At 45.9% G+C, this 14,427-nt stretch overlaps 1 protein-coding gene across 1 annotated transcript in view; it reads right to left on the reverse strand.

Moving 5' to 3' along the window:
- MMP7 (matrix metallopeptidase 7) overlaps window positions 1-9,166 on the reverse strand; it is a 72,749-nt gene extending 63,583 nt beyond the window's left edge. The window contains exon 1 of the mRNA XM_073338270.1: window positions 9,098-9,166. Within this exon, the coding sequence (XP_073194371.1) occupies window positions 9,098-9,109 (12 nt within the window). The 5' untranslated portion in view covers window positions 9,110-9,166. The remainder of the gene's footprint in view (window positions 1-9,097) is intronic.
- Window positions 9,167-14,427: the final 5,261 nt, after the last annotated feature.

The raw sequence follows: 14,427 nt of genomic DNA on the forward strand, positions 1-14,427 counted from the left end.
TGCTTCCTTGTGCCACTGGGCTTGATGGCCCCGTCCAGTGAAAATAACTACAGGAGGTGCTGTGGAAGGGGAAGAAAAAGAAATGATGTCAGATTGGAAGAAGGTCTCAAGTGGGGTTCCACAGGGGTCTGTTCTGGGCCCAGTGTTTAAAATCTTATTAATTAACTGGAGATAGGAATAAAGAATATACCGATCAAATTTGCAGATGACACAAAGCTAGGGGGGGTTGGCAACATTTTTTTAGAATAGAGCTAAAATTCAGAGGGATCTTGATAAATTGGAGAAGTGGGCTATTGATGACAAAATTAAACTCAGCAAAGACAAATGTAAGGTGCTACACTCAGGGAAGAAAAACCAAATAAACAAATACAGATTGGGAGATAATTGGCTTGTCAGCGGCACTGCTGAGAAGGATCTGGGAGTTGCGGTGGATCACAACCTCAACTTGAGTCAGCAGTGCGATGCTGTTGCAAAAAAAGCAAATACGATTTTAGGTTGCATTAACAGAGACATAGCATGCAAGTCACAGGAGATGATAGCACCACTCTATTTGGTGCTGGTTGGGCCTCAGCTGGAATTCTGTGTCCGATTTTGCTCACCAATGTACAGAAAGGGATGTAGAGAAACTGGAAGGGATACAGAGGCGAGCAACAAAGATGATCAAAGGGACAGAATGCAGGCTATCTGAGCAAAGGCTGAAGGAACTGGGTATGTTTAATTTTGAAAAGAGGAGATGAAGTGGGGAACGCGATAGCGGTGTTCAAATATTTGGAAAGGCTGCCATAAGAGAGAGGGAGAAAAGTTGTTCTCTCTTACGACAGAGGGGAGGACAAGAGGCAATGGGTTCAAACTACAGCACAGCAGATTAAGATTAAGGCTTTGTCTACACTACAGCCTATGCTGGCAAAATTTGTCGCTCAGGGTTGTAAATATTCCACCCCCTGAGAGACATAAGTTACACAGATCGAAGCGCTTGTGTGCACAGTGCTATGCGGGCAGGAGAGTGTCTTCCGCCTACAGAGGTTATGCTGCTCATGGAAGCGGGTGTTTTTATGCTGATGGGAGAGCTCTCTCCCATCGGCAAAGAGCATCTTCGCCAGACTCACTGCAGTGGTGCAGCTGTGTTGGTCTAGCTGCACTGGTGCAGTGCTGTACGTGTAGACATGGCCTTAATCTCGGGAAAAACGTCCTAGCTGTAAGAACGGTAGGACAATGGAACAGACAGCCTCAGGAGGTTGTGGAAGCTCTTGCACAGGAGGTTTTCACACAGAGGCTGGATTGCCACCTGTCTTGGGTGGTTTAGTCACAACAAATCCTGCATCTCTGCAGGGGGTTAGACTAGATGACCCTTGCGGTCCTTTCTAACTCTATGGTTCTATGAAAATTCCATGATCCTAGCTGCTCTGCAGGAGGCTTGATGACTGGTGCTCCCAAAGACCTCTATTCCCATTGTCCTGGCTTCGCAACAGCATGGATCCTCTGGAGCTGTGCTGCCAGGGCTTTGCTTAGCTGCTGCTGACTCTGCTCCCTAACCTCCCATCATCGTTCATAGGCTTCCCTAGCACAGAACAATTAACACAGCTTCAGTCACTTGCAGCTCTGATGCTGGCAGACCAGATACCAGCTTATACCAAGGTCCCTAGTCCTCCCTGAACACTTACAAATGCACAGCTGGAAAGCTGTCTGGCTCACCCATGTGTTAGCATTGTCAAAATAGATATTGGAGTTATAACAATCTGTTCAGACTTTATGGAATTCTTATGGGATGCTGCATGTATTAATCTACTTCAAAAAATCTGTATCCTTCCACAGCCTCAGAAACAACTCTGACATCATAATCAAAAAGGCTGACAAAGGAGGTGCTGTTGTCGTCATGAATAGGTCGGAATATGAACAAGAGGCTGCTCGGCAGCTCTCCAACACGAGTTTCTACAAGCCATTACCCTCTGATCCCACTGAGAGTTACCAAAAGCAACTACAGCATTTGCTCAAGAAACTTCCTGAAAAAGCACAAGATCAAATCCGCACAGACACACCCCTGGAACCCCGACCTGGGATATTCTATCTACTACCCAAGATCCATAAACCTGGAAATCCTGGGCGCCCCATCATCTCAGGCATTGGCACCCTGACAGCAGGATTGTCTGGCTATGTAGACTCCCTCCTCAGGCCCTATGCTACCAGCACTCCCAGCTACCTTCGAGACACCACTGACTTCCTGAGGAAACTACAATCCATCGGTGATCTTCCTGATAACACCATCCTGGCCACTATGGATGTAGAAGCCCTCTACACCAACATTCCACACAAAGATGGACTACAAGCCGTCAAGAACACTATCCCCAATAATGTCACGGCTAACCTGGTGGCTGAACTTTGTGACTTTGTCCTTACCCATAACTACTTCACATTTGGGGACAATGTATACCTTCAAATCAGCGGCACTGCTATGGGTACCTGCATGGCCCCACAGTATGCCAACATTTTTATGGCTGATTTAGAACAACGCTTCCTCAGCTCTCGTCCCCTAAAGCCCCTACTCTACTTGCGCTATATTGATGACATCTTCATCATCTGGACCCATGGAAAAGAAGCCCTTGAGGAATTCCACCATGATTTCAACAATTTCCATCCCACCACCAACCTCAGCCTGGTCCAGTCCACACAAGAGATCCACTTCCTGGACACTACAGTGCTAATAAACAATGGTCACATAAACACCACCCTATACCGGAAACCTACTGACCACTATTCCTACCTGCATGCCTCCAGCTTTCACCCTGACCACACCACACGATCCATTGTCTACAGCCAAGCTCTGCGATACAACCGCATTTGCTCCAACCCCTCAGACAGAGACAAACACCTACAAGATCTCTGTCAAGCTTTCTTACAACTACAATACCCACCTGCAGAAGTAAAGAAACAGATTGATAGAGCCAGAAGAGTTCCCAGAAGTTACCTACTACAGGACAGGCCTAACAAAGAAAATAACAGAACGCCACTAGCCGTCACCTTCAGCCCCCAACTAAAACCCCTCCAACGCATTATTAAGGATCTACAACCTATCCTAAAGGATGACCCAACACTCTCACAAATCTTGGGAGACAGGCCAGTCCTTGCCTACAGACAGCCCCGCAACCTGAAGCAAATACTCACCAACAACCACATACCACACAACAGAACCACTAACCCAGGAACTTATCCTTGCAACAAAGCCCGTTGCCAACTGTGCCCACATATCTATTCAGGGGACACCATCACAGGGCCTAATAACATCAGCCACACTGTCAGAGGCTCGTTCACCTGCACATCCACCAATGTGATCTATGCCATCATGTGCCAGCAATGCCCCTCTGCCATGTACATTGGTCAAACTGGACAGTCTCTACGTAAAAGAATAAATGGACACAAATCAGATGTCAAGAATTATAACATTCATAAACCAGTCGGAGAACACTTCAATCTCTCTGGTCACGCGATCACAGACATGAAGGTCGCTATCTTAAAACAAAAAAACTTCAAATCCAGACTCCAGCGAGAAACTGCTGAATTGGAATTCATTTGCAAATTGGATACTATTAATTTAGGCTTAAATAGAGACTTGGAGTGGCTAAGTCATTATGCAAGGTAGCCTGTTTCCTCTTGTTTTTTCCTACCCCCCCCCCGCAGATGTTCTGGTTTAACTTGGATTTTAACTTGAAGAGTGGTCAGTTTGGATGAGCTATTACCAGCAGGAGAGTGAGTTTGTGTGTGTATGGGGGTGGGGGGGATGTGAGAACCTGGATTTATGCAGGAAATAGCCCAGCTTGATTGTCATGCACATTGTGTAAAGAGTTGTCACTTTGGATGGGCTGTCACCAGCAGGAGAGTGAATTTGTGTGGCGGGGTGGAGGGTGAGAAAACCTGGATTTGTGCTGGAAATCACTTTAGATAAGCTATTACCAGCAGGACAGTGGGGTGGGAATAGGTATTGTTTCATATTCTCTGTGTATATATAAAGCCTGCTGCAGTTTCCACGATATGCATCTGAGGAAGTGAGCTGTAGCTCACGAAAGCTTATGCTCTAATAAATTGGTTAGTCTCTAAGGTGCCACAAGTCCTCCTTTTCTTTTTGTGTTTATACGGTAATGTTTAAATATTTGCTCTTAATCATAAAAATATTTGACTGTAAATTCCCCACAATCAGGGGAGAAGCATTATCAAGTGTGAAATATTGATTTACCCCAGGAAATGTTATCTCCTGCCCATCAGGAAGGACTATTGAATCCAAATGGGCCATTGGGGAACAAAAACGTTGTCAGTTGCTCCCCTCCACCCATGAAGAGGTTACATGCTGGAGCACTTGTCTCATCAGCTTGGATTCTGGGGAGAAGAGGATAAAAGTCCCTGGACACAGGATCTTTTATGCTGTCTGGACTCTGAGGGGCAACGATTCCTAAACATAAACAAAAGGTCTCCAAGCTGCTTGGCCTGGGCTAGCCCTAAAGGACATGTAAACTGCTTATTATAGAATCTTTATTGCCTTTTTAAATGCAAGACTGTAACTCATTTGTGTTTCCTGTTTTAACCCTGTAAATAATTCATTTCTTTTCTTAGTTAATAAATCTTTAGTTAGTTTGTTAGAGGATTAGCTACAAGTGTTGTCTTTGGGTTAAGATAGGAGAATAATTGACCTGGGGTAAGTGACTGGTCCTCTGGGACTAGGAGTAAACTGAATATTATTGTGATTTTTGGTGTAAAGTGACCATCTATTACATAGTCTAGCTTCCCTGGGATGTTAAGATAGACTGCAGTGCCCAAGGAGACTGTCTGTGACTCCATGGCAAGACTGTTATAGTGCTTTAGGAGTTCACACTTTTTACTGGGTTGGGGAAACATAATTATAGACCATACAGCCAGTGCGAGGTGTCTGCCCTGCTTCTTGCCAGCCTGCTCTGAGGATGGCACCCGTGGTCATGAGCCATTCCAGACAGTGTGACAGCTGCTTTTTTTTTCTTTTGACATTGTTTTACAGGGATGTAGGGGAATGACGCATGTGCTCCCTGTCCCAGCTGACCTTCCTGGGTTTTCTCTTCTCAACCCTATGGCGATCTCTTTGACTTTCTGCTGGACACACTCCATTCCCACACAGCCAAGTATAAATCTGTAATGTTAATCACTTGCTTTTAGTACCAAAACACCCATGAGTGTCATCCCCCAAACCATAGCTTATAGTAAGGATGGAATGCATTCATAACACTTCAGTCTTCTTCAAAGCCAGGGGATCCAGTGTATTTTAGCTTTTTGATTAGACTGATTTACTCAAACTAGAGCTGTTTGAAATTTTTCTTGCTAAACATTTTTTCATTGAAAAAATGGCATTATTGCAAAGATGATTTTTGTTGCAAAAAATGGATGACATTACCAATATTTTTCACAAATTATTTTGATTAAAACATTGCTAAAAATTGATTTAAGAAAATTTCACCAAACACAGGTCCATTTTGAACCCTCCAAAATGGAAATGTCTTGAAATTTTTTATGAAATCATTTCTGTTTTTTTTTATCTGCTCTAACCCAAAACTTGAATGAAGGATGCAGAATCCACAAATCTTATGGATACTAGGACTGTTGAAGAGAGCCAGTTGGGAGAGGGAAATGAATGCCCCATCATCACCACTTCTTTGTCATTGTGTAACTATAGCATAACCTTTTAATTCTTTCATTCTGTCCTGCTCAATCTGTCCAGCTCTTTCATTATTGTAGCTTTCATTTGGACTTTTTCCTGTTGGTTTGCATCTTCTTGGGATTGAGGAACCACAGCATGCCAGGTGCTATCCTCTCCTTCATTAGTAGTGCCTTTACTAATGAAGATGTTTGCCATTGCCCTTTGCAGTGCTTGACCAGTTTTGAATCCATATGATGGTGTTTATACAACAAAGCAATTTGAATTAATGTGTGAGTAAGGAGATGCTTTAGTGTCATTAGATGGATTACATTTACTGTGTCCCTATCATCCATTCTCCCCCAAAATAATCATTTGGGGTCACATAACTACATCCCTCCCCCATGTGTGGATCACCTTCCTGCTCTGAGAGGAAAGGGCCCCCAGCTACCTCCTTGTCACTGTTTTCCCACTCTGGGCCCCTTCCCAGTGTCTGTGGAAAGCCTCATCATGTGTTTTGGGGATGAGTTGAAGACTGGCTAGTCTAGGGGTGGGGGCATGTCTATTGAAATGTACCAGGAATAAAGTAATACAACTCCAGGCTGTACTGCCTTTTCTACAGAGCTCCCCGCCTGTTCCCAGGGACAGTCACTGTCCGCACAGCTCTGTTGGAGACACACAGCCTGAGAGCTAAGGGGCAAGAGACCATGTGGAGTTACAGAGCCTCCATGTGGAAGTCCTCAGGATGCAACCCTCCCCTGATGGGATGCTATGGGGGATCTCTGTGAGGGAATCTTTGGGAAGGTTTCCATGCAACTATGGGTTCCCCCTCCCATAGTTTTCCATGCAGGCGGGGCTCTTTACTTCTTGTTCATGTTGCATTACGCTCAGGATTATTAAATGGTAGTTGTTACAGAGCGCAATACATCTGTTTCAAATTATGAACTCTGTTGTATTATCCGTGGGAATGTTACAGTACATGTCAGGGTTTACCTTAGGGAAGGGGCATCTCAAGATATTTATTTTTAAAGATCTCTCAACTGCTTTCCCAGTAAACTCACTGGTTAAGAGGTCCCTTTGTTAAGCTTGTGTTCCTTGCTTTCCTGCCACCTTGTAGAAATTCAGGGTGTCCATTGCCTAGGTAGAGCTCTGGGCAGCAGGGGATGGGGATTTGAGAGGTCAAACACTGATTTTCAGAGTAGAGGGCAACTGGGTGGCAGTACCCCATGTCCCAAGGGAGGGCAGCAGACAAGACGTCTGAGCCTGGGAGCGTGTCCTAGAGCTAAAAATGGTGAGTAGACTCTACCCAGACCAAACTGACTTGGAAGCACATGGGATCCAGTGATTAGATTCCCTCTCAACAGGTGGGTGACCATACGGAGGGGTACTTGCCAAGGCTGTAATACAGGAGTTGGCAATCGACGGCATGCGATTTTTGATGGCACGCTGTTGCCTGCCAGGTCCCAGCCCGCTGCCGAACCCAGGCCGGGACCCCAGCAGGCAGCAGTATGTCATTAAAAATCCTGCTCACCCCGGCCCACTTTTCTCCGCCCCCCCGCGGGGGCAAGGTGAAGAAGCTTGGTCCTGCCGGCTGCTGCTGCAGGGCAGGCAAGTTTCCCCCTCCCCTGCCTCTTCCCCCAGCATGCTGGGTTCCTGCCCCTCCTCCTCTCCCTCCCTGCTGTCGATCAGCTGATGGCCCTTGCAGGGGAGGGGGAGAAGTGGAGCCGCAGTGCACTCGCTGCTCCAGGAAGGAGGCGGAGAAGAAGTGGGGACAGGGCCTTGTGGAAGGAAGGTGGAATCAGGGCATATCCCCTCCAGCCCCCTGCCGTGAGCTGCTCTGGGCAGGGGACTGGGAGCATCCCCACAACCCTAGCCCACACCCCAGCCCTCTGCCCTGACCCCTGCACCCCCCATCATAGAATCATAGAATATCAGGGTTGGAAGGGACCTCAGGAGGTCATCTAGTCCAACCCCCTGCTCAAAGCAGGACCAATCCCCAACTAAATCATCCCAGCCAGGGCTTTGTCAAGGGACCTCAGGAGATCATCTAGTCCAAACCCCTGCTCAAAGCAGGACCAATCCCCAACTAAATCATCCCAGCCAGGGCTTTGTCAAGGGACCTCAGGAGATCATCTAGTCCAAACCCCTGCTCAAAGCAGGACCAATCCCCAACTAAATCATCCCAGCCAGGGCTTTGTCAAGCCTGACCTTAAAAACTTCTATGGAAGGAGATTCCATCACCTCCCTAGGTAACGCATTCCAGTGTTTCACCACCCTCCTAGTGAAAAAGTTTTTCCTAATATCCAATCTAAACCTCCCCCACTGCAACTTGAGACCATTACTCCTCGTTCTGTCATCTGCTACCACTGAGAACAGTCTAGATCCATCCTCTTTGGATCCCCCTTTCAGGTAGTTGAAAGAGGCTATCAAATCCCCCTTCATTCTTCTCTTCCGCAGACTAAACAATCCCAGTTCCCTCAGCCTCTCCTCTTAAGTCATGTGTTCCAGTCCCCTAATCATTTTTGTTCCCCTTCGCTGTATGTTTTCCAATTTTTCCACATCCTTCTTGTAGTGTGGGGCCCAAAACTAGACACAGTACTCCAGATGAGGCCTCACCAATGTCAAATAGAGGGGAACGATCACGTCCCTTGATCTGCTGGCAATCCTCCTACTTATACATCCCAAAATGCCATTGGCTTTCTTGGCAACAAGGGCACACTGTTGACTCATATCCAGCTTCTCGTCCACTGTAACCCCTAGGTCCTTTTCTGCAGAATTCGGTCCCTAGTCTGTAGCGGTGCATGGGATTCTTCCGTCCTAAGTGCAGGACTCTGCACTTGTCCTTGTTGAACCTCATCAGATTTCTTTTGGCCCAATCCTCTAATTTGTCTAGGGCCCTCTGTATCCTATCCCTACCCTCCAGTGTATCTACCACTCCTCCCAGTTTAGTGTCATCTGCAAACTTGCTGAGGGTGCAGTCCACACCTCCTTCCACGGGGAGGATGGACGAGAACACCACTTGCACCTCAAACTCCTTTATCCTTCTTCCCAGAGCCACGTAGTTCGCAGTGATCCGCTCAAGGTCATTCTTGGCAGTATCATTGGTGCCCACGTGGAGAAGCAGGAAGGGGTAGCTATCTGAGGGCTTGATGAGTCTCAGCAGTCTCTCCATCACATCATGAACCCTAGCTCCTGGCAAGCAGCAGACTTCTCGGTTTTCCTGGTCGGGGCGGCAGATAGATGACTTAGTCCCCTGAGGAGAGAGTCCCAGACCACCACCACCCGCCTCCTTCTCTTGGGAGCGGTGGTCGTGGAACCCCCATCCCTAGCACAATGCATCTCATGCCTTCCAATCGGCGGAGTCTCCTTCTGTTCCCTTCCCTCAGATGTATCATCTCGTCCGCTCTCCGCATTAGTACCTGTGGAGAGAACATGAAAACGGTTGCTTACCTGTATCTGCATTGCTGGTACATGGATGCTCCCTTTTCTTCTTCTGGAGGTCACATGCTGCCAAATTTCTTCATCGTCCTTCTGTCCCCGCTGTGCAGTCTGCTCTGAATCTTCAGAATGTTGTGTTCGTAGAAGCATATCCTGACGTCTGTCCAGGAAATCTTCAGTTTCTCTTATGCAACGCAGGGTCATACCTGTTGCTCCAGACCTTGAACCTTCTTCCAATATGAAGACCAGCTTGCACTTTGTACAGACAAAGTCACTTCTGTCCTGTGGAAGAAAGACAAACATGCCACAACCAGTGCAGGTCACAACAGCTGAGCACTCCCCATCCATATTACCTTCCTTCTACGAGCTTCCTCAGGAGTTGTAGTAACTACTCAGAGAAGCCGGCAAGATGTAAGCCTCAGTGGGCTCTCCCCAGGTGAACTCACAGCTGACTGGATTTTTATAACAGTCAGGCCCACTCAAGGCTCTCCTGGAACAAAGCACTCCCTATTCACACTTTTCAAACCACCAATCAAGCACACGGTCAAACTGTCAAACTGTCCCTGCAACAGACACTGAGATACTCACCAACACAGCCCCCCTAATGCAGCACTTAGCATACCTCCTCTCAGACAGATACCAGGCAAACTCCCTCTGTTAGCTTCTCTGCTGTTCGCCGCTCAGCTGGTTCACAGCTGACTGGCTTTTTATAACAGTCACACACCCCAGCCCTCTGGCCTGACCCCTGCACTCCCCCATGACCCGAGCCCTCTGCCATGACTTCTGCATCGCTCACACCCCATCCTCCTGCCCTGACCCCTGCACCCCCTCACACACACCCAGCCCTCTGCCCTGACCCCTACACCCCCCACGACCCGAGCCCTGACTCCAGCAACCCCCACACACCCCAGCCCTCTGCCCTGACCCCTGCACCCCCCACACACCCCAGCCTCCTGCCCTGACCCCTGCACCCACCCATGAACCTAGCCCTGACTCCAGCACCCCAACACATGCCCCCAGCCCTCTTCCCTGACTCCTGCACCCTCCTCACACCCCCCACCCCCACCACACCCCATGCCCTGACTCTTGCACCCCCCATTCCCACCCCCACACTGAGCACCAAATGGGAGCTCCTGCACCCCCCCCCCCACCTGCACCCCTCACACCAAATGGGAGCTACCCAGGTAAGCATTCCACACCCAAATGTCCTGCCCCAATCCTGAGCCCCCTCCCTTATTCTAGCTCCTGGCCAGACCCTACACCTCAACCCCCAGCCTGCTCCTTCACCCCCAGCCCTGTGCTCAGTGCACTCCCACCCTCAGCTCAGTGCAGAGAGAGAGGAAGAGAATGGACTAGAACCAGGGAGAAGGTAGGTACCCACTCTGTGTGGGCAGCGCTGGGATCCCAGACAGGCAGTGGGCTGAGAGGGGCCAGCAGCCGGGACCCTGGCTGGCAGGAGCTGGCAGATGGAACCCCAAACTGGCAGTGGGCTGAGTGGCAGTGGGCTGAGCCACTCAGCCCACTGCTGGTCTGGGGTCCCAGCTGCTGGCTCCGCTCAGCCCGCTGCCAGTCTGGGGTTCTGGCTGCCAGCCCCTTGCCAGCCGGGGTCCCGGCCGCAGGCCCCGCTCAGCCTGTTGCCGGCCTAGGTGAACGGAACCCCAGGCTGGCAGCAGGCTGAGCGGGCCAGCGGTGTAAGATCAGCATTTTAATCATTTTAATCTAATTTTAAATGAAGCTTCTTAAACATTTTGAAAACCTTGTTTTCTTTACATACAACAATAGTTTAGTTATATAATATATAGACTTATAGAGAAAGACCCTCTAAAAATGTTAAAATGCATTACTGGCATGCGAAACCTTAAATTAAAGTGAATAAATGAAGACCCGGCACACCACTTCTGAAAGGTTGCTGACCCCTGCTGTAAGAAAATGAATATTTTTTCCCTATATAAATCCCTGAACATCTCAAGAATGTGACTTAAGTATGCTGGTTAAGGGAAACTGCTATTAATACAAACCTTAGAGAATTAGCATTTGTAAGATGTCAGTGTTTTATCTCAAATAAATTTGTTAATCTCTAAGGTCCAAAAGTACTCCTTTTCTTTTAGTGTTTTATCTGTTCATGTTCACTGTAAAATATATTGAATACACAAGTTATAGATACTTTTGTGGTACTCCAACTTTTCTTTGTTTAGCCTCACAATGAAATATCTACTTATGACGCATCGGGATACCGGATTACAAAGAGTTTCAGAAGATAATAGGCATGAACTGTATAATCTCAGCTCCTGTTATCTTAAACATCATGGGTGAAATCCAGGGTGCTGGAACAATTTGTATAGTGGGGGTGCTGAGAGACATTGAACCAAACTGTAAACCCTGTGTATGATAGACACCACTTCAAGCCAGGGGGTGCGGCAGCATCCCTAGTTCCAGCACCTATGGGTGAAATAGTGGCTCCACTGAAGTCAGCTGCAAAATTCCCAACTACCAGAATCCCTACATAAAAATAAAAGGAAATATCTCAGTGTAGTCCATGCATGACCCCTGCTTCAGTAAGAAACATCAATGAAAGAACTGTTGTAACAAAATACTGTACTTATTAGGACTAAATATTGTAGCAAAGCCAAGACATTCCTTTCCTAAAGGACACACTTATCTCATTACAGTGTTTTGTTACAGTATCTTTCAGTGTTTTTTGAGTATGACATGGAATATATATTTGTAAAACAGAGGGGGGCAATTCACTTCTGTTGTAAAAGGGTGTAGTTGCACTGAACTCTGTGAGGCAGAGTTTTAATACTTCTACCTCTTACCTCTAGAGTTATACAACGCTATCAGTTTCATTTACAAAATCTGAGAGTTTTAGGAGAATTGTAAATTTGCTCAAAATTTATTTATTTTTGCCATTTAACCACTGAATTCAGTGGTCAAAGTTGGACCTTGCCCTACCACCCTAGTAAGAATTTGGGGAATTCTAGGAAGAATTTAGACCATTATTTGTAACAAAAATAGAAACATTTCATTTCACCTTCACTTAGCATTCTTCATAAATTTGTCCCATGCAAAATGTCACCATTCCCACAACAAAAAAATATTTCTTTTGTTTTTTTGTGAAAAACAGTAACAGATTCAAGATAAAACTGGAGAGAAAAAAAAAGGGAAATTTTTTACACTAGTTTTGCCAGAACCACAGAAAGGTTTTCATGGATGATATATGTAAAACTCATTGCTGATTTCATTAAATCATAGGTCTTCATAGCTAAAAACTCTAGTTGCACAATCAAGTTGCAGGACAATGGCAGAAATTAGAGATGGGGGCCCAATTTGTGAAGTTTGAACCTGGATTAAAACTTTTGCTAAATTCAGGGGTGTTTGAATCCAGAGTTTTGGCTGGCATATGATATAGACTAGTGGGTCCAGTGGTGGAGTTCAGATCTGGGTGTAAGCTTCTTTAACATGTCATTCTGGGGGTTTGGGAGCAGTCCACCATTAATAAAAGTGAGCAGGAGAATTTCATTGAGGTGCTGCACATGAGAAGTTACACAGCAAAAAACAGATAGCTTTTATGTATTCTTAGTTCATTTTTAGTAACAGAAATAACAGGAAGCCCCAAGACTGCAAATATTAGAACATCAGTGCCAAAGTATGTTTCTACATTAAATCAACTGGATGGATTACCTGCAGCAGTAAATTCTTAACTTCCTAACATTTCTGGAGTATTTACAGCTCTATATGATGTGTTTAAATACAGGAATTATAGATGTGAACTAACCAGTTGAAAAAGAAACTTGCAATTTAGCAGATAGAAAGAGTACTCCACTGTGAAAGCAAGATGTAACATGAGAGCCATGTTTTGGTATTATATAATTAATAACTATATACTTATATCTATTTCAATATATTAGAATGCACTTATCTGACAACCTAAGATGTTTAAAAACTAAAACAATAAACTACTCAATTGATATATTTCCTTCACCAAATATTTCCATCTCCTTCACGTAATAACTCTCTTCCCATCCTTTCTACACCCCCACAAGCAAGAGTCTGATTAAACACAGTGAGTCCTGAAAATCAGCAGACTCAGACAATCCAGTGGAGGTATTGAGTTCAAGACCTCAAAGAGCCTGGCTCCAACCACCAGAGGTTTAAATCTAGGGTGTATATTAGTAAAAATCACTCATACTATCAACCACAGAGAATTGTGATTGACAATATTCACACGTTATAATGAAAGGCATGACACTCATCTTCTATGTTCTCTTTTATTTTTCAGAAAGAACTATTATCCCTTCCATTAGCCAATTCTGTATAGAATACTTTAAAGATAAATATGTACCGGATTGGCTTACGCTGCTGGAATGCATTGTTGAGCCACGCACTATGATTTCTCACACGTTTGGGGCTTTGGCCAAGCCTCTGAAAATCTTTCTTTGTTTGTACTGTTTATCAGGATTACTCAATTATGTCTGCTATATTTAACTCAGTTTAGCACAGGCAATGAATGATTGTTGCCTTTCATCAGCACCCTTGACTTGGGGCTTATTTTCAAACCAGGGTCCATTATTTATTGATAGAATGCACAGATTCAGCATTTGTATTTCAGATGAAAGATTGCATGCAGAAATTGGGTAATTAAATATCAAATTAGCAGATCTGTGTGCACAATTCTCATTTGCAATAGCTGTGCGTACGAAGTGAGAAGCCATCTGTGCCAGCACCTCACTTCACAACTTCTGGAAATTGTAAATATTATTATGGTTTTTTTTCTTGATGGTGTTTGTTCTGAATAAATGAGAACATGGAAGGTTCATTCACTAGGAAGTAGCCTGAGAAACCAGAGACCTCCATTTGATACCCTGCAGACAGCCAGGAAGACATTCTGTGCTGCATCTCTTGCACAGATCTTAGTCATGAGAGGAGAGGCAAAGGTGGATTAATCCCACTTTTGCACCTCCTGATTCTAGGTTGCTATTGGGCCAAATGGCTACTGGTGTAACTTAAATTAGTCTGGGCAGGGGAAGGAAAGCTCCTGGAAGTTAAGGATACCTGTCCCAGATTGCCTATGGGTGGCAATATTTTCCAGAATCCCTAGAGCACTATGGCCCACCTCACCAGACTCTCAGCACGCTTCCTGGTCAGAGCTTCTGAGAGGCTGAGTTGCCATAGGCAGTCCAACGCAATGCCTGGGGTGGAGGAATTCTCCCCTTGGTGGTTGTGGGGTTTTTACCTGTGATGTACACAGGGCTTCGTGGAGGAGGAGAAAAGTGAAAGTTTAATGTGACCCATGACACCACTTATCCTCGCGGCCTTTAAACACAATCTGCTTGGGCTTGATG

This window comes from Lepidochelys kempii, chromosome 1, assembly GCF_965140265.1.
Source record: "Lepidochelys kempii isolate rLepKem1 chromosome 1, rLepKem1.hap2, whole genome shotgun sequence".
NCBI classification, from domain to species: domain Eukaryota; kingdom Metazoa; phylum Chordata; order Testudines; family Cheloniidae; genus Lepidochelys; species Lepidochelys kempii.